This window comes from Ciona robusta, chromosome 4 (genome assembly GCF_009617815.1).
Source record: "Ciona robusta chromosome 4, ASM961781v2".
In the NCBI taxonomy this organism is placed as follows: Eukaryota; Metazoa; Chordata; class Ascidiacea; order Phlebobranchia; family Cionidae; genus Ciona; species Ciona robusta.
The window spans coordinates 4082216-4110001 of NC_143238.1; the positions used below are offsets into that span (position 1 = coordinate 4082216).

Below are 27786 nucleotides of genomic sequence, written 5' to 3' on the forward strand. Positions count from 1 at the left end.
ATAGAAATTCAACTTGCACATGGTTAAAACGTGGCTTTACTGCTGTGTTGTTAAATCTTTGAAACCAAACACCTATAAAATGTGTTGTTCTACATAAAAAGCTGTGATTATTGTATCAGGCAGTTGGATATATGTTGTAGGAAAATCGCGACCATTTGCTACGCCAATTTTTTTTGGAATTGATCTAAAGTCTACCAAATCTTTAACGGTTCATTTGGTCCAACAAATATGCACTTTAGTTCAAAATTACTTCAAATTACATTATGTTTCGCAGTTAACCACTATGGATTGACCAACAGTTTTAATTATTTTCCCCGCCGCTAGACGTCGACACTGAGTAGTTTAATTAAACTGGGAGAGATGCGTGCCGACTTTCTCGATTACAGAGAAGAGCCGCCCGCAGTTCCGATTATTGCCTGTAGCGGTGGCACGGACGTGTACACGATGACTCTCTTGGCTTGTGGGTTATTAAATGGCAGTCAATTAACGGTGTGTGGCGCAGAAAATTGTATGTTTGCACCAATTAATCTAACCGAATCACCATTCTCAAGTTGTCGTGCATATATATTGAAAGGTTATAACTTTACAGCAGGGGCTTAAGTCTTGAAGGCATTTCCGGTGTACTGGCACAGTTAAAACTAGTTATTCATGTTGGCGTACGGAGTAAAAAGGATTTTCAGTCAGTTGTGGGGCAGATAATATACGTTAAACACGTTTAAATGTGGATAGTAATGAGTTGGTAGACACACAGAATAATTTGCATGTGGTGACCTTCGAACATGGTCTCAGCGAAATTACGTTCTTAGAAACAGCGAGAAGCTTATTTGTTAGTACTTCATTATATAGCAAGTCACATCTGCAATTAGTAGATACCGTGTTTAATCTGAAAAGCTATTTCTCCATAGTTTATTAATATGCCTAGTCATTGTCATTGGTATGGTCTATGGTGAATAGGTGAGTTAGTTTTGTATGAACAATTTACAAGAAGATTTTAAAAATACCTTTACTATGTTTCGTTTTAACAGGTTAATCTGTATGCAAACCAGGAAAATATTCCTTTGATGCAGTTGTTGTGCGCATGAAGCCATGTTTAAAGATCAACTGGTTCACATTTGCCAACCTACAATGCAGATATTTATTCTCAGAAGATGAAAAGATGCTCACGACCTCATACCAGAAATCAATTGAACATTTATTCACTGATGCTCATAGCCATGGGCATGTTTGTATGGAATCCAAATGTAATCAAAACAAATGCAAAGTGTATACACGATGGTGTGGCTGCCCCATCTCACAAACCAAGTCCACAAGTTTATGACCGTCGGTTGACCAAACCAGAGACCGAAACAACTACAGCAGCACCACTGACTACAGCTGTAGTGGAGCCACTAAACATGGACAACACTTTTGAACCTGCTTATCAATATTTCTATGACTATACGTCATTCAGCTCTTCGAGTACAAATTCAGTTGGAGATGAACGTACTATACACAAGAAAAGAAAAAAACGCAATGTTGGGCGAAAACACTATACTTCGGATAGGGATATTTCAGAAGGAACGCAAAGTTTTGAAAAAAAGAGACGTTCTGTTAGCGACAACAACTTTGATAATGGCATTACTCAAGAGAGTGATGCTGTTGCTGAGATGTTTAAACCACTGAGACTTTCTGTATGGTATGACCACAGTTATTTGACTTACATTAATGGTACTACTGAGTTTGAAAGACTGGACACCGCTTTGAGAAGAGCTGTGGAACAAATTGGAAAACTATTTTCAGGTATAAGTGTTTGAAATATTTTTGGCCTATGCTATTTTTGTTGTTTTTATGCATTATATATGACGACTTGGCAGTTTTATGGTTTATATAATGCTATGTATTATATATAGGCTATATAATATATTTATATAGTAAAAGTCCAGACGTGAGAAATTTTTTAGGTGTGTTATACATAAGTGTTGGGTGTTGATAGGTGTGTCTATGTGATCACATAAATCCTCACAGGATTGTTTCTCAATAACTCCCTACTTTACTCCACTTGAAGCAAGTGCAAAAATAACAGTTACGAAATCCCCTGTTGTTTGCTTGTATCTCTCCTCAGCCAAATAAAACAACCACAACCCGCATCCAACAGTTCAAATTAGTAAAAATTTGCAGAAAAATCGAGCGAGCTGTACAAGTTTTAATGCATTTTAAGTTTCCCATGAAATGTCTGGCTGGTTGGGCAGACAGAAAACACTTCTTTATTTACCGTCAAGTGTGATCTGCTCCATAACACTTCTCGTAACTTGAAAGCGCTTATGATTACTTAATGAAGCACGATTGACTCGTTGTAGCAACGGTATCCACAGCGCAGACACCGAAACTGGAACTATTTACATAGGTTTACAGTTGTGCATGGTTTCAGCGTTAATCTTTTGCGTCACTTAAATCCTAGATACAGTTCACGACACGTAACAACAATTCAAAACAGTTACAAACAAAAAACAACCATATATGTATATATACATAACATCTTAAACTTGTGTAGGCCTATATGTGAAGTCTAATTAATTTTTATCACTAATCCCGTAATTTATGTTGCAGTAATTCCTGTACAAGGTCCGTTATTATTATCGAGAGATAATAATGAGTTATGTGCGGGTGTGCATTGGAATACTTCTTCACCTAATTACGGAAGGTAGGAAATTTTAAATTTCTGTGTTAGACTCCTAAATTTTTTAAAGGTGAAAAGTTTTTATATTACTTTGTTACTTTGTTAGACTCTAAAAAATTGACCGATTTTTTCAAATTTTAGAAAGGAAAAGTCATGACTTACATTTCTATTTTTAGATGTGGTTCGATAAACCCAAGTTACAATGGGGAGAGATGTCTCGATAACTTCCAGGTACGAATATTATAAATTCAATGGCATGTTGTGATTTGGTCACTTATAATACTGTTATGGGCTAATTGTTGCTTATATACAAATAGAGATCGATAATATTTACAGAGGAAAATCGTGATAGAACATTTACCCACAATGTCATTAATAATTATGTGCTAAAATTTGAATTTAGAGTCGTCAGTTTTGTTGTACCTAATTGGGATTAAAATAAACATCACATTTTACATGAAAGTATCTTATATCCATATGGTAAATTTTCTTTGGTAATTTTCATTTCCTATGGTTTGCTAAGTGCTAAACAACAGTATTTATTGAAGCGTGACTTCTCTATTGCTATATGCTGGCGTTGTCATGCCAACCACATAAACATAGAACAACAAAATCTGCTTAGACAATTGTTCCCCTACCATTGTCTCACTGTGGTTTAAACTTTCCCACCAGCAAGTAAACAAAACATTATTATACTCTCTTTCTGTATGGTATGTCCTATATGTATAAATTATGTGTATTGACTAGCCTGTAATATTATTCATTAATTAGTTTCAATAAAAATCCATAGCTTTATAGCTATTGTAATACATATCCTGACACATTTGTTTATAATTACTGTCATTATATAAATTATGACAGTTTTTGGAGGTTTATGATTTTTGTCATGTTTTAACATTTATATGTCTTCAGATACCAGATGACCATTTACAAGGCTTCAGCACATATAATAACGACAATACAGAACCTGTCCAACATTTTAGTAATGGTGGGGGAATTCCCAACACTGATACTGTTGTGTATGTACGTTCGCAGGACACAGTCAAATGTTCCGATGGTGTAAGCGGAAATATTAAATTTACATTTAACACTAACTGCTTAAATCATAAGCATAATGTAAAGGGTATTACCCCCATTTTTACCCCCATTTTCAAAACAGGAGTACATAGTATTTTTAGCACCCCTGTTTTAGGCTTTTATTCTTAATGTCAGGGACCATACAAACCATCAGAGCTGCCTATGGTTTAAACTTTTTACATAAGGTCCAATGTTTTTTTAATTGTTTAATAAAAATACTTAAAATTTTGAACTGTTCCTGGTGATACTGTTTGGTTCGTTTATATCTATATTAACAACATTATATGTGTATTTACCACAGGAGGTTGTAGCTTATGCAACATATTGTCAGACTGACCAGTTCAACCGACCAGTGTCTGGTTTCCTAAACTTTTGTCCACGTTATTTGTCGTCAACAAATTTTGATCAAGATCAATTTTACCTGGTTTGTTAACATTTTTTGTTTTCTTATTTTAAGTGTGTTCCCTTTAATTATTTTTACCCATGTGCAATTTTTTTTATTACTAAGTGGTTAAATTTTGAAATAAGTTTTGTCATATTTCTATAGAAATCATGTTTTGTGTGGCATTTCTAAAATGCAGTTACATTCATAGTTAGTTGTCAAACATTAGGAACTTCATTGATTAATGTGGTGAGTGCATTCCATACAGTGTACTGGCTCTGCTCGTTACACTTAACAAAACGGTACATGTTGTTTTAGGAGTAAAACTAAGGTGCTAAAACATGACGTCACCCCTGTTTCGAAAGTTGAAACATTACCTCCATGTTGTAACTAAGCATTCACCACTAAAACTACTGTGCATACTCAGCTATTTAAATTTATATAGTATAGTGGGGGAAGATGGGACAATGGGACTTCCCCTTCTGCTTTCTTATCCCATTTGGTAGTAAACAAAGAACATTAAAAGAATTATAAAACCGAATCTTCACGACTCTAATAAACTATTGTTAATGGTTTAAAACACCATCAAGATTTTTAGATAATATGTGCTAAAAGTGCCCCATCTTTCCCCATCCTGCTATACTAATAAATTGTTTAAAACCACCTATACATAATATAACAACCGGTGAAATATTGTTTCACTCAAACTTTACACCGCAATTTTTATTACTCATCACTCACGCAAAATGTTTGTTACCAATAATGGAATGTTACTGTTAGGTTTATAAATATGAAACACCAGAATCTAATTTTCCTTTCACTGTTTGTTGTTTCAAGCACAATGTAGTTAAAGACTTCCCAAACTTTAAACCATGTTGTACCTAATCACATCTCACACCCTATATAGTTATTTCTAACAACACCTCTGGCTATGCATGGTGTCTTAACTTCCCTGCTTGTTTATTTACTAAAGTTTCAGACTTAACCATAAATGGCTATCCTATCTGAGCCTTTAAACTGTAGTTTAATTAAGAACTTTCCATATTAAATAATTTAGTTGAATTTTTTTTTCTATATTTCAGTCAGTTCTTCATGAGTTGTTTCATGTCCTTGGCTTCTCCAAAAAATTGTTTGACAAATTTAAAACCTGTAGAGTTGTAAGACAGGTATGTTGGAGCGATTTCTAGAACTATTAAATCTATCTATATACATTTTAACTATAAACTTAGTGTAGCCTAAAATGTTTATTTCCCAAACTTTTAATGATTTTTTTTCGCTTTTTTTTTGGTGCTTATATTTGTAGGTATAATGAAAATTATTTTAGTATCATATTACAAGTATAAAAAAAACAAAATTTCGGACTAGTTGTATGTTTTATTTCAGAACTCAGGGCCACAATATGAATGTGAGAATCGTCAGAATGTTTTTGGGTTTCTGGATAATTTGTTCCGTATACTCACACCTACAGTAAGTGATGAATCCAACCAACATTTCAACTGCAGTCGTATAAAGGGCCCCTTGGTAACAAACCAATTGGTAAGCAGTACTTTAAAATCTCATTTTTGTTCCAATAACAAAGAAGTGCTTATTTTTTAACAATTTTTTACATTTAAATAATGGCTTTTTCATATACAAAGAGCAAACAGACATTTTGTTTTATTTGGTTTGCCTTTATGAAACAGTTAACCTGCATCTGTGCTACCAATAATAACATAAAACTTAAAATTGCTCTCCTGGTAACATACGTACATACAGAAATTTTATTTTACCAACACTTCCCTGCAAATGTCTCACAAATGGCAGTCAAACTCTGCCAAAAAACGAAATTCATTTTTGATGAGAAGAGCAATTTCACATATTATGTAATGGTAAAACATATTTATTACTAATTGAAAACATACCCACAGCCACAGTCACAAGTGAAGACAGTTAGTTCACATTGGGATTCAAGATACCTCCAACCTTCTATTATGACATCATCAATAGGATTGGTAAGTTTAAATTAATCTTTGATTTGGAGTGCCAGGTGTATTTAAAGTACATATGATATAATAAATATATATTTAAAAAAAATTAAAACTGCTACTGGAGTAGTGGTATAAAAATGTTGTAATAAATTTTTCGTGTAGCATACCTTACAATTCAGAATTTTTATTTATACTGATTTTTTTGTTTGCAATAAGTTAGTGTGTATTTAAAAAAATCTATACTACCTGAATTAAATTTACTTTTTAAAAATAAAAAGCCAAACACACTTCATCCCACTATGATTCAGTTTTGGGTGGCAATGGACCAACTCTGCCCTAAATCCCAGGCCCTATGGTGTACCTACTCTTAGGTTAGGACCTTAATCATATAGAACAAAATTCTCCCTTAAAGTCTTTATGTAACTACTGGATATGACTCATTTTCACTTACTTAAATGCTTCCAAAGTTTAAATACATCATGTTTGTTCCTATTACAGTCTCATCTTACTGTGATCGACCGAATTACTTTATCCGTGTTCATTGATACCGGCTGGTACAGAGTAAATATGTCCCAAGCAGGACAATTGTTCTGGGGCAAGAATGCTGGCTGTCAGTTTGGGTCTACTACCAGCTGCAGAAATGGAGATTCACCCTTCTTCTGCACTGCATCAGAGTAAGTACAACTTTAAAATTTTAAAACTGTTTTTAGAAAAATAATATATATAATATATACATATAGAAAAAAAAGTTTTTTTAATTTTTGAACTGTTATTTTAATAATTAATATTTTTTGGCAGAAATTTTAGTTTCTTTTCTTTCAATTTTTCAGTGTTGTAAATGGCTGTCACTACCTTCATCTTGACAAGGGAGTCTGTGAAACAAACAGTTTCTTAGATTCCTGCAAAATGTATAAAGCAACCAAAGGTAGTGAATGTTGGCAGGATCCTCTTGATAGGTGAGCACCTAGTGTTTGTTTTGTTTGTGGATAACGTTGAGAGTTAAACCTTGCTTCAATAATAATATATACAATGGGGTCGGGGAAGATAGGACGCCTTTTTCATTCTATTTTCTCGTTCCGTTTAGTAGTAAACAAAGAACATTCCTAGAAACATAAAACTATATCCTAATGACTCCCATAGACTGTTGTTAATTATTTAAAACACGATCAGGACACTTGGTTATTATGTGCTAAAAGTGTCCCATTTTCTGCCACCCTACTCTATATAAAGTCTAACCTGAATTAGGAAAAATACCGCTCTTCTGCCAGTTTATAATCAATTCATCGTCCTATTTTTTGGCCCTAATTATTATCAGGTTTGTTACCTGATGAAAATCAACTTGACAATAAATTTTCAGAATACTTTGATCTGCCTGCGTTAATAGTAATACCCCTCCCAACAGCAGCATATACCTCACTAAAAAAAAGGCCATGGTAAATTTTGTGTGGGTCCCTCTTCTGCCAAGGCTTGACTAGTTAGACAATGTGTTCTAGAAAGAAAAAGTTCTGGATGTTATACCTTTTTAACTTGACCTTTTCACCACAGCACAAGTGCTGAGGAATTGGAGCAGAAAGGTGAGGTTTACACCATCAACAGTCGATGTTTTATCTCAAATCTTTCAAAACCAAACCCAGATGTAAGTTCAATTTACTTTTGAGTTTAGTGTTGTTGTTTTATCATGCCCACTTTCATAGTATGTGTGTGTAAAAAAGGGAAAGGAAAATTCGTTTTGTTTCACTATCACTTATGCTATGAATTTGGCTCATCTAGTTTGCCACAAAGTAGTGAGGGTTCTTTGTTTAATATCGTCAAGTGGGGAGCGTCACAAAGTTTAACAACCTGTTTCAAATCACAGTTGGGCTTATAAGAAAATTTTGCACAGATATTTCTTTGTCTCAAAAAAAAAAAATAAAACTAGTTTATCATGAAAATTAGATTCATTTTGGGCTTTTGTTTTAATTACTTTTTTCATTTTAGATTTTTGCTTTTAATTACTTTTTTTTCATTTTAGATTTTTGCTTTTAACCATTTTTTCTTTAGACTTTTGCTTTTACTTACTTTTTTTTCATTTTAGACTTTTGCTTTTACTTACTTTTTTTTATAAAATGATGTTCGTTTTCCTCAGCCTCCCACATCCCACTCCATCTCAAGGAGAAGCATCCCTGAAGAAGGAAGATGTTACGAGCATCGATGCAACAACACCAAGACACTCGAGATCAGAGTGAGGGGTTCAAACTGGTTTGTTTGTCCAAGCAGGAAAATTGTCAGAATACCGGATTATGATGGTAGGTTAAAGATACATTTTGTAATTTTAAAAATAGTTTATTTGTGAAATTTTTGAAAAATAGTTTTGTTTAAAAAAAAGTTAAAAATGCTTTAATTTTAAATAAAAAAAGAATATTTAAAATTCATTTAAAAATTGATTTTTTAACTTTAGAAAAGGTTTAAATTTTGTTTATTTTTATTGCATAAAAAATATGTTTTTTTTGTTTTGTTATTAATGCTTTTACACCTGCCTATAATTCAACGTTAAAACAACTTTCTTAGGTTCAATAAGATGTCCTGAAGTTCGGCTGATGTGCAATCCTAATATTAAAACAAGTGCTAAAAGTAAGTGATCCATATATTTGTAACCAATTAAATCCAATAAAGCTTTTCTATCAAGCTGTTTTTATACCTGTGTTTTAACATTTTGAAAACTGAATAGTAAGCTGGGGAAACTTTAAGATTTTAAAACAGCTTGTCGTCAAGAGTTAGGTTATACCTATACATGCCACTTACTTACTTACAATGACCTTTTAAATATTTAATTTTAACAATGCTTTATGCTTATATTTTGTAGCCCAACCTGTAAGACTAGAAATAGAATCACAAATCACTGTTTTTCCCTCCATATTTTTTTATTACTTTATTGTTGAATAACTTTATTTAAGAAATGCTTTTGCAATTTTATTTTTCGTACAATTTCTAAATATTTTTTTGTTATTAGGTGGTACTCAACCATGCGCGACAATCAACGTTTCGTTTTCGAACCTCAATATATTTCTCAACTCTCCACTGCCTGCTGGGACTTCCCCACAATCGAGATACATTGCTTTTATCAAGGAATTCATGGAGGTTGTCAATAAACTTGTGAAGGCTAACGGGTAAGTCAAAGATTGGGTTTGTGGTGAAAATCAAATATTGTGTAACCTGCCATAGCTTAGTGGTTAGAGTGATTGCTTGATAACTACAGGATAATAGGCTCAAGGCTTAACGCTGCTACTATTCTGGACATGTGTGTCATTGGGCAAAACACTTAACGGTAATTTCTCAAACTCAGTAACAGCAAAAAAAACAACAAAAATAACAATTAACTAAACTTAACTAACTAATTAACAGTTAGTCCACTAAATTACTTTATAACTTTTTTTATTATAAAATCAGGCCTTTATTTTAAAACTCATCTATACTGTAGTAGTGGTAGTACCCTACCTTATGTTCATGTATTTTGTGTGAACCTGCACTTTTTAAAAGGACTGAAATTTCTGGTGGAATGTCTCGAACCGGTACAAACATGATCTCGTTCCGGTTAAAACCAGTTGAGGAAGGTGACAAACAGAAGGTGTTTAAGAACACTTGTAGTGAAGCTGTTAGAAGGTTAAAAACTATGGTGACTGAAAGATTACTTTTTGTTCCTGTGGAAGGCACAGAGATCACTGCAAATGGAATATCAGTGTAAGGATTTACATATATTTCACTTTTTTTCGTTACCTCAGAAGAATACTTTTTCCTCCATCTTTCTGCAAAAAATGTTAATTTGAAAAATTTTGTCTTAACTTTAAAAATGACATCTTAATTTTTATTAGTACCCACTGTGAGAACATATATATTGTATCGTAGGTTTAGCAGCCATGCGTTTTGCTTATTTCCTCAAGTACTTTATACCCCTAGCTGTCTTTTCTGTAATTTTTTTATTTTCAATTCAAATCATTCAATTGTAAATTATGTTTTCAGGAAATTTGCCTTGGCTGTTTGCAATGATGAAGTTCAGGACACTATTACTAACAACGAATCTGCAACTGGAAATCAAAACACTAAACAAAAAACACCCCCGAAGTCTGGCATTGTAGCTGCTATTACTGTTGGTGTAACTTGTACTGTGGTTTTTGCATCAGTTGGTACGATACTGTATCTCAAAAGTAAAGTTGCAACTGCAGTGGGGCCTGCTATGGGTTCTGGTGTAGAAGTTGCTTACCAACCAAACCCACGTGGTTCGTTTACTACAGGATCTGAGAGTGGCAGCATGGGTCCAATTCAGTTCCCAGTGTAAAAGTTACTTGTAATGTTAAAAATAAATAGCTTTTATTTTTTTATTGTTGGCTTTTGCATGCTAGCTAGTGTATACACACATGCTTAGCTGTAGTTACTGTTGAGAGTAAAACTATTTAAAATCTGATCTATTTTTTACATGAACTATCCCTCATATGTGCATTCTTTTTATATTGTTATTTTTACCCAATTTCTGTTTCGATCGCTTTTAACATTGTGATCACTTTTATTTATAAGCACCTACATTCATATACTGCGCTCAAATCATAATTGCTTAGATGCCAAACTTAGCTGCTAAATAGACTTGTTCCTTTGTCTCACCAACTATATATTTACTTTGACCAACACAAACCAAAGCTTCTCGTCTTCCCGTTAGTGACAAACGAAAAGTGTTTTATTTTCATTTTACCTTGCATGTTCTGCAGTCTATGTTCCAATTCATATATGGTGCTTTTTTTCAAAAACATTAGCGAATCATGTTTCATTGTGGTTTAAGTTAGGCTAATATGACGTGTCAATCGTTTGACCAGACCAGCTTTTGTGCTTTGTCCGGTGTGTAGCAATTTACCCTGTCATTTTGGAAAATTCAATTCTCCCTTTTAAACTATGATGTAATATGTTCCCATAAGTCAACTGTTCGATATTTTGCACGGATTCGTTGCTTTCCTTTCTGGTAATGTAACCTGGAAGTTTTAACTCGTTTATTAAATTGATAAATGTTTTAACCATGTTTTGTCCGTGCTTTGTCTAAGTTTTTGTCCATGTTACAGAAACTAACTGTATACGATGAGTGTTTCTGTTGTTTTTAGACATCAATATAGATTAGGATGTCTGATTTTGAAGAACAAGTGTTGATTAGTCCAAGTTCTGTTACCTCGGATTTTACTTTTGTGCCACAAGAAGAAGGGAAGTATGGTAAGCAACAGAACTGTCATTTTACTTTCTTTATTTAAATTACACAAGCCGTTAAAAATGCAGTATACTGCCTGTTCTTTTGTTTAAATGTTTAGCAGGGGAAAAGCTGGTTTTGGTGTACAACTGCTAAAATGTGTAACGTCGCCCACTCAACCCTGTTGTAAAGGTTGGGGTAACTAAACTATCACGTCAGACTCTCACATGCATGTGATTATTGTTCTTTAATCACCTGGATACCAAATGAATAAACTGTTTTATTTCAGACACCTCAAGTACACCAGCATAAACATGTTTAGGTATCTATGATATCAGGTTGTCAGCATCTACAGGTGAAGTAACATTGCCCAAACCAATTATACAACACTGGTTGGTGTTAATTGCATGTTTTGAACCATGAAAACAAGGTTTTAAGAAAACAAGGTATGAATATTGTATTTGTCTATTTTATTATTAAGAAAACTATATACAATACTCACATCGTCACATTTATGATTTAATGTTGTTTCATTGGCTTTATAAGTAAAATATACTTTGTGTTTTTTAGTCTTCTTTAAAAGTTTCCCTATTTAACAAAAATAATCCTAGTGTTTGTGTTAATTAATGTGGTAAATTAAAAATAAGCTAGCAAAGGAATATGAATAAGCATCTATTAAATATATAGTAATATGGGAGAAGATGGGACACATTTTCATTCCATTTTCTCTGTACGTTTTGTTGTAAACAAAAGACATTCAAAGAATTATAAAACTGTATCCTCACGACTTCCATAGACCGTTGTTAATTGTTTAGAAACCAATCAGGAAGTTTAAATAATATCTGCTAAAGGTGTCCCGTCTTACCCCACAGCTAAACTTTCTTTATGATCAAACGATTGTCACTTATTTATTCAACTGGAACCCACATTAGTAAAGTGGTACCATCTTATTTGAATTTAACAGTTGCTGCAAGTTTGAAATAACTTTATACATAATATATACAACCTGTTCTTACATTAGTCGATTTTACACACTATGACCACAGCAAATGTTTTTCTAGCAAGCTGAATAAGATTCCCCAAGATCGCATGGAGCTTCGTAGACACCTTCTACCACAAGACTCCGTAAAAGTAGTGCAAGAGCATGAGCACAGGCTTGCTTTCGGTTTAGGTAATCGTTGCAGGTAAAATCCCTGACAATGCTTGAGTCTTTGCACGTACAATCGTAATTTAAGAATAATATGTCGCAGTCGCTTTCACAAGTTATAACTTTATCTCCATATTTGACCTATAAAAATGATTGTAAAATCTGTCACAAAGATATCTGTAAACTTATTACCTCTACAGGTTTCTTGTCCCCTGTTAACTTATTGTAAAGATCTGCTTTCGCTATTTTCCATCCTAATTCAGTCTGACAGTATTTTCCACCGTAACAATTACGACATGAGCAACTGGTAAACGACTCTCCACCCCACACTCCCGTTTCTAAACATGTACGCCGGGTTCTTCCAATGGGCTGTGCATACAAATATTTAAACAGTTCAAAGTTTAATTTCCAAAAATATTTTGTTGATTGTTTTAGCTAACTTACTTTTGAGTTCCTGCAGTCGTATGTACAAACGCTACGAACAAAATCCTGATCGGTGCAGGTAACCATCTTCAAATCACTGGGGACTTGATCATGCGGGCAATCTGTTCAATACAACATACCAGTTTTTCCAGGTTTATAACTACTTCTGAATTTTGTTACGCATACTTACATTTTTTGCATTCTCCGAACGGTCGACTCCATTTCCCGCTTGCTTGGCATGTTGCACTTGACACATAGGATGAGGCTGGTTTATAACCTCCAGAGCAAACAAGGGAACAAGTTGAGCCAACACGGTATGCCTCATTGTGTAATTTTGGTAGATCGCATTGAAGACTAACAACCTGGCTACTGTTTGGCAAAGGACAATACTGTATCGGGACTGTTTCTGTTGTGGCTATCTGAAGATCTGCTTGTTTTGGTGTGCTTAATACCACTGTAAGAAAACAGATCATCACGTCAGTAGCTCTAAACATAAATTTTTATACTAACCTTCACTTAAACACAATGGCGCAGGATTTGTCCACTGTCCTGTAGGTTGACAAGTTGTTTCTTTTCTTCCACTCATTTCAAAACCATCGTTGCAGAAAAATGTGCATTTCAACAAGTTATACTTAGATAGTTGGCATTCGCTTCTGCTGTTTTTGTTTACTTTTAATGGTGGGCATTCTGTTGAAAGGTATTCGTTATTAGCCAGTTAAGTCCAGAAATTGGTTGTATGTTAAATTTATAATCGTATAAATACATTGTCTCTTACACATAAGAAGTTAATATTAAAGGTCCCATATACTTTACCCATTGATGTTTGGTTTGTTGTCCAGTTGCCAGATACCTCATATAGCGAATGTTTATCTGGAAATGGGTAAAGTTATTCCAATACAAATATACGTATCAATTGCTTACCCATCAAATTTGAACCCTCGTTCTGAGTATATAGAACAACAAGAAAAGCACCAACGCCAAGGAATATTGTAACAGCAATTACGATCAAAATTATTTTCGCCGCTTTTCCAAGTTTGCAGCAAATACCTGAAGAATCAATTTTGTATAACAAACAACCAAGGAGTTATAAACGTCCCCCTCACCTTTCCTTCCAGGTACAACTCGCAAGGGAAGCAAATTATTTAGATCGTCTTCGTCTGTTTCCGTATCAGCGCGCACAATAGGACACCTTTCATGCCCTTCTTGTACTGTACCAAGATTACGGTGCGGTGCGTTACTGGTGCTGGCGGGCGCGGGTTGTCGTCCAAGGAGCGACTCAATGCTTGTGAATGTGTAGTTACGTCTTTCTGTGGAGTATCTTTCCGACTGTGCTTCGTCGCTTTGTTTTACATTCGGTTGTCCATTCACCAGCTCGTGGGACTCATTGTTGGTGGGTACGTCTGAAACTCCGCTATCTGAATCCAGAAGTACTTTCGGGTAAGTTGTTCCATTTCCTGGTGAAAATTCGAGACGTGTTGCTTTGCTGTTTTTATCTTCAGAAGTATAACCCGAGCTCAAGCTCTCAAGCTGCAGCCATTTGCTTGTTCTTTCATTCGTAGTAGAGCGCATGATGTTAGCAATTTGCATATTACGTAATGATTCCGTATCGGAAATCTCAATCTCGCTCGAGCCTGGTGTTTCACCCGTAGCAGCACTACACTGTGAAGACAGAGCAGATTAAATCAATTTCTGTATCGGTAGCTAGGGCTGTTTACCTGCAACCGATTTTCAAATAACGCTTTAGTTACAGCTGCATTCACACAGGGCAACCAATAAGTCTTATAATCATCAATGTACAACTTCATCATGTCTGAAACCAACGTAGTTTCGCGTTATTGTAGATATATTGTCAGCAGTATAAGATATTAACCTTTAAACGACGGTCGGTCGCTTGGATTAACGTGATAACATTGGTCCATAATCTGCAACATCAACTTTGGGGCAGAGCTTGGGATCAAGCGTTGGTCTGGACGTGTTCCAGCGCATACTGCTTGTATTATCGCAATCGGTTCAGCATCTAATGCAACAATATACAGTGTTTTCTTTGAGAAACTATGTTATAAACATTTAACTTACATTGGTAAGGCTGCTTGTTTGTCAGAAGCTCCCATACAAAAATCCCAAAGCTGTTCAGAATAATTTTATAATGAATATGAACTTAATACGGTAGTATAATGCGTCAAAGTGTAAATCGTTAATGGTCAAAACACTCATATAACTTTTAGTAACTAGTTACTGTATGAATGAATTTACCTGTATGAATCGGATTTAACAGTCGGTTTTAGGTTTGGATTTTTGAAACATTCCGGTGCGATATGACTATATGTTCCTCTTATACCGCCGTTGTTTTCCCCATCTTTCGCTGTAAACAAAATTTCTTTGGTTTAACGAGGTTTGCGAAGTGGGATGGGGTCGATTTACTTTGCGTGGAATCAATTTTAATACTTCGGTTCTATTTGAACGTGGCGGTTGAAACAGCAGGCCATATTGGAAACTCACCTGTAAAAGTCGACGCTCTGCTTAAAACTGACAACGTGTGCATTTGTGAGAGACCAAAATCGCACAACTGAAAATGCATGTTGATTTGCATATTTAAGGATATAAAAATGCACTGTGAAAAATACCTTCACGTTTAAATCTTGATCTAAAAGAACATTTTGTGATTTGAGATCAAGGTGAAGTATTCTTCGTGGTTGTACACCATGCAAATATGCCATCCCGTTTATCACCTGTATAATAACATTAAGCAAATTAAAACGTGCTAATAATCAGAAGTATGACATAATATTACCTGATACGCAATTCTTGTTTTAAGCGGCCATAATGCTGACACCAAATCCTTATTTTCGCGATCGTAAAACAATCTTCGAAAGAAGTCGGCACAAGAGCCGTTTTCAGCATACTCAACCACAATGGAAAACTGATTGTTGCTGAAACTCAATCCTTCCATTTTGATTACAAACGGAGATTCCAAACGCCATAAAATTTTAGCTTCATTTTTCAAGTATTTGTAGTCCCTGAAAAACGTTTATAGTATGGTGGGGGAAGATGGAACACTTTTTCCTTCTACTTTCTTGTAGAATTTAGTAGTAAGTAAAGAACATTCAAAGAATTATTAAACCGTATCCCCATGACTCATATAATAGACCGTTCCTAATTGTTTAAAACACGATCAGGACACTTGGATATTACGTGCTAAAGGTGTTCCATCTTCCCCCACTCCACTATATTTATTTTCATAAAAATACAGCTAAATGGATTGGATTTTTAAATGTAAATTTACCGAGTGCGCAATCCACCCCGTAGTAATTGCTTCTTCACCACATATTTTGCAGGCATCTGATTTCCATCCTTCCGATAACAGCAAAGTAAGACTTCCCCAAAACCACCGCTCCCAATTACTTTTAACTGTATTAACTGATCATTTTGAAGTATCGGTATTTCATCAATTGTATCTTTTTTTACAATCTCTTCTGTTTCTGCAGATCGGGTTTCCTCCATGCTTTTATTTCAAGTTCGCTTTTAGTATACACTATATATGCAAATGGTTTCCTGTATAATTTTTCTATTTTTTATTTGTTTACATATATATTAATGTGGGGGAAGATGTGACACTTTTTCATTTTATTTCTCGTGTCATTTGGAAAGTGGAAATAAACAAAAAATATTTAAAGAAATAAAAACCATATATCCCCACGACTTCCATATATAGTAGGGTGGGGGAAGATGGGACACCGTTTACCTATATTTTCTTGTCCCATTTATTAGTATACAAAAAAAACAACCAAAGAATTATAAAACTATACCCTTACTACTCCCATAGACCGTAGTTCATTGTTTAAAAAACGATCAGGATATTTGGATATTATGATATTTAGATATTATTAGTCCGGCGCCGTGGCGTAGTGGTTAGCGCGCCTGCCTCTAACCCAGAGGTAATGGATTCAAGGCTCGTCGCTGCTACCATTGTGGGCGTATGTGTCCTTGAGCAAGACACTTAACGGCAATTGCTCCAACCCAGTGGTCACTAATGGGTTGTCCAAATTATCAGCCATACATAAAAATGAGAAAAAAATCCAAAAAAAATAATCACCTACAAAGTAACAAACATGGTAACTCGTAAGCTGGCGCGAGGTGCACACCCGTGTTATAACGACTGTCGTTTTCCGGCCACGCGAGGATAAAGTAAGTTACATTCATTCATTCATTCATGTGCTAAAGGTGTACCATGTTCCCCCACACTACTATATATACTGTTGTTAATTGTTTAAAACGCGACTTTATTTGGATATTATGTGCTGTATAGGTGTTTCATCTTCTCCTACCTTGCTATACAGAAACTAACTTTTAACGTGTTAATTTTTCTCACCCATGTTAGATTTACAGCTTATCCAAGCTCAGCTAAAAGCGGCACTGGCATAATAGAAAATAAAACAGAGAAATTTCCTCCAACGCTTAAAGGGTGGGCTATAAAAACAATTTCTTCTCAATTTGCCTATGTTCTTTCTCTTCGGTTTTGTTTAGTAACTGAAGCAAGAGAAGAAAAGATTTCACTCCGAACTTGTACGGTAAACATTTAACAAAGCAGAAAGTCATGCTTATCTTTTGCCTTTGCGGATAAGTTAATAAATACCAATGCGGAATTGAATGTGTTGCACGATACAGAACATTCAACGTTAAACCAGTCGCAAATTTGCTTGGGATTGGGGATGGTTGGTGATTGTGTTTATAGTAACGCAGAATTTGCATTTTGGTAAACGCCCATGTTTGTTGGATAAGCCGCTCCGAGATTTTACCGAAAATGGTTGGGTCACGCTAAAATGCAATTAGGGGCTTTAAATTTTTGTCAAATAAACTTTAAATGCATCACTGCTTATTACAAACTTATGTTGCATGAATAATGTTAGATTGAAATGTATTCTGCCATAATAGTTCCTGCGTAAACTTGTTATGTGGAGCCACAAAGTTTACTTAAGTTTGCAAACCTGTAAGCTACAGTTTATCAAACAAGGCATGTGTTATAAAAAAAATGATAAAAACAATTCGTTAAAACGGGCTTGTTGAACGGAATCAATAAAGTATACGAACCCGGTTTTTCATACTAGAACTCCCCACTTACTTTCTAATTCAAACCGAAAAGGCAGCACTGAAAATGTTCGACTCTGTAGCTCCCTCTAACCGCTGTGTTCGTGTAATTATAGTGGCAATGTAATACATACATGGATATTCAGTTTTTGAAAATTAAATTTGTCGCTCTCATTTTAATGCGCGTTTTACCCGTATAGAATTAATTAGGAGATAGTCTTTCTGTATAAGATTGTTGTTTCTGTTGTTTTTAGACTTCAATATAAAATAGGATGTCTGATTTTGAAGAACAAGTGTTGATTAGTCCAAGTTCTGTTACCTCGGATTTTACTTTTGTGCCACAAGAAGAAGGGAAGTATGGTAAGCAACAGAACTGTCATTTTACTGTCTTTATTTAAATTACACAAGCCGTTAAATGTGTTGTTGCAATTTTATACTTTTCATCATACCGCTCAGGCATAGCCCCATATCATATGTGACGTTGTTTAAATACCGTTAAACCACCAGTTGTCAAACGTAGAGAATCTAATTAGTTAATGTGGAAAATGATATATTTTGCCTTTGCTTTTTTTAAATACTTAGCAGTGGGGGAAAAGCTGTTTTGTGTACAACTGTCAAAACGTATGACGTCATTGTCTACCCTGTTGTTAAAGTGAAGGTGTGTCCTTGAGCAAGACACTTAACGGCAATTGCTCCAACCCAGTGGTCACTAATGGGTTGTCTAAATTATCACTCATACATAAAAAAATCCCCCAAAAAATAATCACCCACAAAGTGACATACAAAAATAATCACCCACAAAGTGACATACGGCAGCCCTAATCTTAATCTCACATACATAAGATATTTGTTGATAATTTTCCACTGTTTTATTTCAGATACCCCAGCAAGCCTTAAGTACACCAGCATGTCAGCATCTACAGGTGAAGTAACAGTAGATATGATGGACCAATCTTTCTCAGGAAACATTGCTCAACCCAATAATACAACACCGGGTGGTGCTAATGGAACTTTTGGAACCATGCTTAGAAAACGAGGTATGAAAATTAATATTTGCTTAGTATTTTCACAATTAGAATATATGAATATATTTAAAATGTGTATATAAATATAAGAAAGCTATATATTACACTTACATTGTTACATGTATGTTTTAATGTTGTTTCAATGATTAAGTTAAGTGTACTTAATATTTTTGTAGGTATTTTTTAAAATCTTCCTATGTTTAGTGGTAAATCACTGTGGAAAACTAGCATTTAGTGGATCATTTATGTATTTTTGTATTTTCCAAATATCAGAGTCACCAAAAATCTTCCTATTTAAAAAAAAATCATAGTGTTTAGACGAAACCTTTAGCTTCCATTTGCACTCTGCAGCTCAAAATGTTCATACTTATGAGCTGTCAAAATTATTTCATTTGCAATGTGTTTTACACTTCTTGACTGCTTCCTTGTGCAATGTATTTTAGACAGCAAATTCAAGTTAAAGTAAAATCAATAGTAATGACAGTTACATAAGTCATTGGAAAGTCACTTCATATTTTTTTTACTTACCACAAATAACATCAAGCTGGTTGAATTAGGTTATGCTTGGCTTCTTGAATCTGATGAAATAGATGATGAAGATGGAATGAATGAGAAACCAATATTGGAGGAACTTGACATTGATTTGAAGGATATTTATTACAAAATAAGGTCTGTACTTATTTTGTATTATTTGATGTATATTATAGCCTATGCCTATCCTCAGTACTTAATCTTTTAGTTATATTGATAAGGTAGTAACTTTTACATGAAAAACATGTATCCCTGTATTTTATATTAATGTCATTTAAAAATAAGTTTTAAACTAAGATTGTTACTCTTAATTTATATTCTTGCAAAATATAGTATTTTGTATGTTTGACTGCAACCTAAAATTCCAAAACAGTTTACGGATGCAACATTTTTAATGATATTTTAATGAACTTATTCAATTACACAGATGTGTTCTACTACCAATACCTTCCCTTGGCTATAATCGTCAAATTGTGCGAGACAACCCTGACTTTTGGGGACCACTTGTCGTTGTGCTGTTGTTCTCAATGGTGTCTTTGTACGGACAATTTCGGGTAAATATCATTCACTGCTTGATTTTTATACAAATTTAAAATGTTTTTAATTTTATTATAATTTACAATTTATTTTAGTATATTTTGGTAACACTGGAAATGAGAATATGTTTAGGTTTATTAAGTACTAGCAATTCTTACTGCCTAACTCTTTGTACAGTAAGTCAAGTCTTTTTAAATAGGACCCATTCTTTTATTTATTTTTGAGGATTTGGTTATATCATTTAGTAAATATAATTTTTTTCACTACAAAATTCCTATATGAGATAAATGCATGGATAATCTTCCCAACTTACAATGTTAATTTTACTTATCTTATTCTTATCACAGGTTGTTTCATGGATTTTAACAATGTGGGTTTTTGGATCTTTGATTATTTTCCTGCTTGCCCGTGTGTTAGGAGGAGAAGTTGGTTATTCACAATGTCTTGGTGTAATTGGGTATTCTCTCATTCCACTGATTATTACAGCTGCTGTCTTAGTTCTTATAAGAAATACTGAACCTTTTGCGTTCATAGTACGGGTAAGCATTTGATATATAAAGTTGTTATTCATTACAAATTATATATGTCTGTTATTTTTTACATTGTATGTCTTAATGCATTATGCTCGTTGTCCAAGCTATTTACACTCGCTGTCTACTTATTTTTTTATAATTAAACTTAAAATTTTTTCCTAAAATAACGGGACTAGTGTAAAATAAAGATTGGGCAAGTGAAAATAGGACTGTATTAAGAAGCAGTTTTTATTTTAGCCACAGTGAACAGTAGTCAGTATAGCATGTGTCTTTGAAACTCTAAAAGATATATAATATAAATAGTATTTTTTCGGTTCGTTGTCCTTTTTTAAAGAAAACAAGGTATTGTATTTTTGACAAGTGTAAAACAGACTATCCAGGTTATAACGACTGTTTTTGCCCCTCTATGAGAGGATAAATATGTTTGCATTTATTCATTCAACTTTTAATTTTTCACTGTAGACTCTTGGAATATTTTGGGCCGCTTATAGCGCAGGTTCTCTTCTTGTGGATGACGCATACAAACAAAAGAAACCACTTCTAATTTATCCAATATTTCTGCTCTACATTTATTTTTTCTCTTTATACTCTGGAGTGTGAAATTTCATGTCTCGTTTTACCCTTTTTATTTATTTTCTCACGGTGGATTTTAGTATTCTTTCTATATCTACATGTTTTTTGCTTGTTAAAGTACCTACGGCAGCGAAGCACTAGTTAGAACAGATTCTCATTACACTTGACTGTTTTATTATATCTACATTACCCAACCGCTGTTTTGGCTTTTAGTAGCGCCTATTAAGTAGTTTCTATATATATATAAGAACCTATTTATACGTTGTTTTGCAGTTCATGCTAATACACTTGTTCTCATACCCAATCGTGTATATTTATAAACACAAAACCTACGACATTGTTGAAAAAATAAGTTAAAAATCGAATTAGAGCCGTCATACAGTGACCGAGTTCCCTGTAACGCCATCTAGCGTCATTGGTTCTTCAGCATTTGCGAATTCGAATCCTTCGCCCTCTAATTCACCTTCGAACATTCGTTGCAACAAAACTTCAATGTTCTTGTGACCTGGTGTAACGTATATCAAAGTAAAGGTAATATGCGGTAACCTGATTTTTTCTTTGTCGTTTATTGTTACTACATTAGCGAACTGAAAAGAAAGCATACGGTGTAAAAAATAGGGCATCCGTGTTGTAACGACCATCGTTGCCCTGTCGCGCATGGATATCTACGTTACATTTATTTATTGAATTTCCACGCGCTTTGTATGAAACATATAAAGATTGAGCCAAAAATGTAGCCTACGGTCTAGATACCTTGGTTTATTCGGAACCGAATCTTTGGAGTATCTTTACGATGTGGTTCTCGTTTTCCACTGTACTGGTCGTTGTCTCCCACGTCGAATTCATTGATCAACTCAGTTTTATCATGATTTACATCTGCTATATGGCTGCGAAATGGCATTTTCAATTACTTCAAAAAGTACGAAGCCATGTTCGTTACTTACTCGTTTGAGTTTAGGCCTAATTGTTGAATCGTTTTCTCCACCGCCGTTTCAATCGTAGTTTTTGACAATTGATATTCCAGTATAAATGCTTCGAGTACGAACGCCACAATAATGCTAAAACCAAATGATGTTTTAAGCAAGCTTAAACTGCAAGAAATAATCAGGTACTTACTTCATAATTAAGATCACTACTATAAGATGGAAGAATATGAAGTAGACTCTTGCTGCTTTGCTCGTTACTAAAGAGTAACCCAAGGTGATAAGTGCGAATAGATAAGGAAATATAAGCGGTTTAAAATAGCACCTAAAAGAGGTTAAAACAGCGAAGTTACAATTTAATGTTTTTAGTATAGCTAATTCGTTTTATTCTACGTGGGTGAGGTTCTGCAGCGTGTCACGCCATGTTACCGGAGATTTATTGCAGAGTTATAACAAATGTGACTTACTTTATCCTTACGTGGCCGGCAAACGACGGTTGTTATTACACGGGTTTAACGCCTCGTACCAGCTTACCAGTTACTATGTATGTTACTTTGTGAGTGATTAGTTATTTTTAATAGATTTTATCATTTTTTTATGTATGGCTGATAATTTAGACAACCCTTCAGTGACTATTGGGTTGGAGCAATTGCCGTTAAGTGTTTTGCCCAAGGACACATACGCGCACAATGGTAGCAGCGTCGAGCCTTTAACCCATTACCTCTCGGTTACAGACAGGCGCGCTATAACCACTACGCCACGGCGCCGGAGTTAAAAAACTAATGCATACGTGTAGTATAGGCTAATACTCCAATAAAAACTATATATTTAAAAGGATATTGTGCCATTGATTAACAACTGTTAACTCAACAAGTGTAACCAAGGAATGTAAAATATCATTGAAGTTGTTATTACAGTAACCCATCCTCAGAAACTCTGAGCCTTCTAACTTTGTGTTGTTACAATTGTTCTCTGAAGCAGTTGTGTTAGGCGTAAATTTGATCTTACCACCAAAGCATTCCATGCCCACGATCGCGAACGCGTAATAGAGCATCTGTTGACGTAAAAAGATTTTATAATGTTTTTGTTTGATAGTCGTAACCTTTGTAACTGTTTTATTTAAAATGTTTTGTGGGGTACTTCGGTGTTAGCCTTCAGTTTTACGATTTTAGCTTTTAGCACACATAATACTGTGGGGTAAGATGGATATACCGTTAGCACCTATACTATTCGATACTACCTAATCGCGTTTTGAACTGTTAACATTGCTCTTTTGAGTCGCAAAAATACGATTAAATAATTCTGTAAATACTCTTTGTTTATCACCAAATGATAGAATAAAAAAAGAAAGAAACCTGGGCCATCTGTAGCTCCAAAAAATTAAAAAAATATTAAGTAACGAAAATTTTCAGAAATCGATTTACCAGTAATACGATGCCGTAGGTGAGTAACGAAGGCGCAATGTTTACAATTGTCATTACGATAATGCGAAATCTGTCGATGTTTCCAACAATTTTTACCAATCTCAAACATCTCATGACCATTAGAAAATCAAGCGCTTCCCGTGGAAACTGCGCAACTAGAAAGGGGGTTAAAATTTAAAACTAAATGAGAAAATTACAAGAAATAGTAGGTTAGGTTAGGATGATGCATATTTACATTTTCTTATCGTCCCATTTTGTTGTAAATAAAGACGATTTTAATAAGTTTAGAATTCTATTCTTTCAACTCTAATATAGCTTCATTAATGTTAAATTAGGATTAGGAAATATGTGCTAACGATATCCATCTTAGCGTACAGCACAATATACTTACGCTCGTCCAAACTTGCTTCAATGACTGTCGCTATAAACGCCGATGTAATGATTATAAAATCAAACCTAAAAACATTAAAATCAACTTCTTAGAAAACGCGACAATACATGCTTTAACGCTAAATTACCAATTCCAAAATCTGCTAAAGCTGAAATATTCCTTGGGACCAAGCGTGTACATTCTCAATAAAATTTCAACGATAAATATCGACAAGAAAAACCACTCCGTACTTTCCCAATCAAATGCAATACAAACTGCGTTCATCAGTATCAAAAGGTCAAACAGATAAACGAAACTCCTGAAAAGGTAAAACAACATAATTACTCGACAACTTTAAAAACCTAATTATACGAATAGTAATTTTGAGATCGCAAAACCGAATACTCCGTAACATTACTTCCACACTCACAATACATATAAACCTGGCGGAAGCAACATATACATAATAGTTACTCGTTGCTTATTTTGCTACCATCAGCTATAGGCATATAACAAACAGCTTTTTCTATAAATCTTCCATCTTTTAACGGAAGAGCTATGTACTTCTATAGTACAGTTACAACTCTCTGGTTTAAAGCGAAGAAAATCTACGTTATTATATAGGTTGTATTGTTGTATGCTATTTTGTACAAAATCTTACCAGTGCTGAACGCATTTCCTCACGAATTTGCTCGGTCTTGAAGCATATACTTCTGGGGCCCATTTTACAAATATATTAACTGCAGATTGGTCTTCAACCACGTACACGTTCATTAGGTTAGCGAGTTGAAGAAACTGTTTGAGTTCTATTCCTCCATCTGCTGTAGTCGATATATCAACATCCATCCCATTTCGGTTGTGTAAGACCTCCCAGAATAGTGATATCTAAATACAATAGGAATAGTAGATCAGTACGTTTTAATGTATAGTACTGTGGGGTAAGATGGGATACCGTTAGCACTAAATCTCATATTTTCTGATCGAGTCGTAAGAATACGTTTTTTAGTAAAAAATGTTTACTACTAAATGAGATAAAAATGAGAACGAGAATATGTCCCATCTTACCCCAACCTACTATATAGCACAGTTGGTGTTCATACCTTCGGAAACGATGGTGGGTAGGTTAGGTTTTTCATCACTATAATCCATGAGTTGTATGTCACTGCCTCCTTCTCTCCTGGCATGGTGTCTTTTAATATTTCGAACGCATTTTCTAACTTCTTGCGTTTCCATAAAACGGCGGAACGAATTTCGGTCTGAAAAAATACTACATCTATGATATAGTTCGTTTTTCATATCAAATAATGCATCACCGTAAAAGCTTTACCTTGAGATGAGCTCTGTAACTGTTGTATATGACAGCGAGAAAGAGGTTCATGAAAATATAAGTGTTGATCACAATGTAAGCAATGAAGAATAAAGCAAACCATGGACTGTCATCGTATGCTGGCATCCTGCGAAATGAAAGCATGCGGTTATATTAGTATATGGCGTATTATTATACTCTATGGTTATCGTTATATAGCGATATCGGGATGTCGGAATATCTTTGGCACATATCCAAATAACCTCATTGTGTTTTAAACAAATAACAACGGGCTATAGAAGCCGTGAGGCTTTATAATTGCTTGAATGTTATTAGTTTTCTACCAAAGGGAAAGAGAAAATCGAGAGAAAGTTTGTCCTATCTTCCCCCATCTACTATATATAAAACAACCCAAGGGCAAATACATACATGACATCTGGACTATTTGCTGTCGTTACAAGGACGTATAAATCGAAGAAGGAATCCCAATAGTTTCGGAAGTAAGGTTCTCCGCCTCTGTAGTAAAGATCACGTAATTGGAAAAGCTTGAACGCAAGTAATGTAAAGAGAGCAATGCTGAAGAAGAAGAGAATCAAAACGTTGATGATTTCCGGTACTGTGTTCCGAATGTTTCGAAAAGCTCGTCGAACCTGGTTAGATAGATTGATATGACTTTTTGTATTGCGACGTTGCATATTTTAGTTAGCGCGTCTGCCTATCTATAGCCCAGAGGTTACATGTCAAGGCTCGGCCGTGCTGTGGCAGGACACTTCAATCTGCACCTAGTGGCCCCTTACGGATTCTCTAAATAGCAGCCATACGAAGTGTATCAAACAGAACACTGTTTTAGCGATTGTCGGTGCCCCTTGCCAAGGGGAATTTAATGTTTTTATGCATTGGTTTTAGTAAAAGTAATGGAAATTAAGGCTGTATGATAACTGACCTGCCTACTTTCATTCATGTTTATCATAAATAGTGGTCTCACAACTCTTGAAACTCGGATAGCTGAACCTTTTAAAGGACTGTTGATCATCCCAATGTATATGATCATGTCTATAACAGTAACCTGCAATTTAGGCACATTAGAAACACATTTAAACATTTTGACTGGAAGCATTCTGCTTACCACTATAGTGAGTGCAATGACGATATTCTTCGGGTCTGTAAGAAGGGATCTTCGCGGAACAAAAGTTGATAACTGGTACATTCGAAAACATATGACGACCAAACAAAAAACTTCCATCAGCATAGTTGCCTGTGTAAATCAAATCGACTGTGTGTATACACTTTGAAGTGTAACATGAGCCAGGCAGCTTTAACCGGTTCCTACACGGTCTGTGTGGCGGGTAAACGACAATCGTGATCTGTTTCATATACACTTCGTACCCACTTACGAGACTACAAGTTACTAAATATTTGTGTTTAGTATGGCTAACAATTTAGCCAACCCACAGGGCCCACTGGTTTAAAGCATAGGCTATGTAATATGTGTACACATCCACAATAATGGTAGCATTGGGCCTCGAACCAGTAAACTCTGGGCTATTGGCAGGCTAACCACTTTGCCACGGTATCGGACACCAATCTTACCCAATACGGCAAGGCCAGCTCTGGCACTGCTGGGTCTTCAAACAACCCAATCAAAAGAAGCCACCACATAAATATGACGGTCCCCCACTGCAATAATCGACGGCTGTAACGTCGGTAGTTCAGTAACGATTCCTTGTCAATGTTGTAATCCATAGTTCTTCCAAATCTGGCATCTTCTATATAATTCGCAGCGAGTAAATAGTTCTGTGGTTGAAGTATATATTGTTATCAGCAAAATGAGAAGACTGTATTGAAGAATTGGTATGTAAACTAAGGACACATTTTTTTACTCCAAAATATGTTTCGCTATATGTATGGCTTATACATCTATTAGCTATATATTACCTTTTCTAGCGCGGAATCCCTAATATGATCTTCAGCTACACTTCTATTATTTGAAGCAGTTTCTTTCCCAATCTCGCTATGTATTTCATCGTTCTCTTTCGATATTGTGTTAACATGCTGCGTTACAAAATCGTCCCCAAAGGTCGTTGGATTTGAAGCAGTTACAGAAATTCCTTCGGTAACAGGAAGCTCAGTAATTTGATCGTCGTCTTTGCCTGAGAAAACTAATCCATTTGCGATTATATCCGAAGCTGTAGCATCGTTTTCCGAATTGGTTATTACAACTGGTATACTGTGTAGTTCAGTCATATTAGTTATATAACTTACTGCCGGCAATCGTAACCAGTACAGTGTCAAGCGCAATATAGCATTGGTATAGTTGTACAGCAGTGCATATGACACGGAGATATCGCATTCGCAGTAAGCAAACATTTAGCTGTTAAACATTAACTGGTATGCATGCAGTAAATAGTAGGAACGGTGATACATGCATTTGTGTATCGAGTATATAACCCCATCGCTGTGAAATATGAGTCTGGCATACGTCATCGTGTGTATATAAAAACACACATAGTAGTGTGGGTCAAGATAGTTAGCACGTAAAATATACCGTATTTGGTTACCGTAATTTTAACAATTAACAACGCTCGTTTTTACAGACGTGAGGATGAGTTAATGTAATTCTGTAAATA

The 27786-nt window shown here is 34.9% G+C and overlaps 4 protein-coding genes across 7 annotated transcripts; 2 read left to right on the top strand and 2 right to left on the bottom strand.

Moving 5' to 3' along the window:
- Nucleotides 1–451: 451 nt before the first annotated feature.
- Nucleotides 452–16941, top strand: LOC149736813 (ciliated left-right organizer metallopeptidase-like). 4 transcript variants are annotated; one of them, XM_089877204.1, is made up of 21 exons: nt 452–954; nt 1026–1779; nt 2587–2680; nt 2833–2887; nt 3569–3715; nt 4035–4157; nt 5198–5281; nt 5499–5651; nt 6023–6106; nt 6581–6756; nt 6913–7038; nt 7628–7718; nt 8208–8367; nt 8630–8692; nt 9072–9228; nt 9599–9799; nt 10079–11308; nt 11572–11728; nt 12344–13004; nt 13111–14289; nt 16188–16941. In XM_089877204.1, the coding sequence occupies exons 2-17, from the start codon at nt 1149–1151 to the stop codon at nt 10392–10394; spliced, it is 2661 nt and encodes an 886-aa protein (XP_089733330.1). In that variant the 5' UTR covers nt 452–954; nt 1026–1148; the 3' UTR covers nt 10395–11308; nt 11572–11728; nt 12344–13004; nt 13111–14289; nt 16188–16941. The 4 variants fall into 4 exon arrangements, with proteins under 4 accessions (XP_089733330.1, XP_089733331.1, XP_089733329.1 ...); XM_089877205.1 differs by having other exon boundaries at nt 13111–13566; nt 13968–16941; XM_089877203.1 differs by having other exon boundaries at nt 13111–16941.
- Nucleotides 12079–16353, bottom strand: LOC149736814 (uncharacterized). Its single transcript, XM_089877202.1, has 16 exons — nt 16136–16353; nt 15644–15869; nt 15477–15581; nt 15352–15418; nt 15106–15214; nt 14929–14978; nt 14723–14869; nt 14568–14662; nt 13956–14511; nt 13774–13899; nt 13666–13722; nt 13363–13539; nt 13043–13306; nt 12874–12974; nt 12622–12798; nt 12079–12570 (listed from the first exon to the last, which is right to left on the bottom strand). The coding sequence occupies exons 1-16, from the start codon at nt 16351–16353 to the stop codon at nt 12340–12342; spliced, it is 2706 nt and encodes a 901-aa protein (XP_089733328.1). The 3' UTR covers nt 12079–12339.
- A 1170-nt stretch (nt 16942–18111) lies between the features above and the next one.
- LOC149736815 (protein YIPF4-like) lies at nt 18112–21440 on the top strand. The gene is made up of 6 exons (XM_089877216.1): nt 18112–18297; nt 18816–18974; nt 19520–19631; nt 19921–20047; nt 20378–20569; nt 21026–21440. The coding sequence occupies exons 1-6, from the start codon at nt 18210–18212 to the stop codon at nt 21161–21163; spliced, it is 816 nt and encodes a 271-aa protein (XP_089733342.1). The 5' UTR covers nt 18112–18209; the 3' UTR covers nt 21164–21440.
- A 62-nt stretch (nt 21441–21502) lies between these two features.
- Nucleotides 21503–27711, bottom strand: LOC149736816 (two pore calcium channel protein 1-like). The gene is made up of 16 exons (XM_089877221.1): nt 27095–27711; nt 26750–26953; nt 26286–26414; nt 26103–26225; nt 25589–25809; nt 25181–25307; nt 24954–25109; nt 24515–24738; nt 24002–24172; nt 23875–23939; nt 23484–23638; nt 22900–23113; nt 22253–22343; nt 22081–22194; nt 21890–22023; nt 21503–21641 (listed from the first exon to the last, which is right to left on the bottom strand). Exons 1-16 carry the CDS (start codon nt 27524–27526, stop codon nt 21511–21513), a joined length of 2691 nt encoding a protein of 896 aa, XP_089733347.1. The 5' UTR covers nt 27527–27711; the 3' UTR covers nt 21503–21510.
- Nucleotides 27712–27786: the final 75 nt, after the last annotated feature.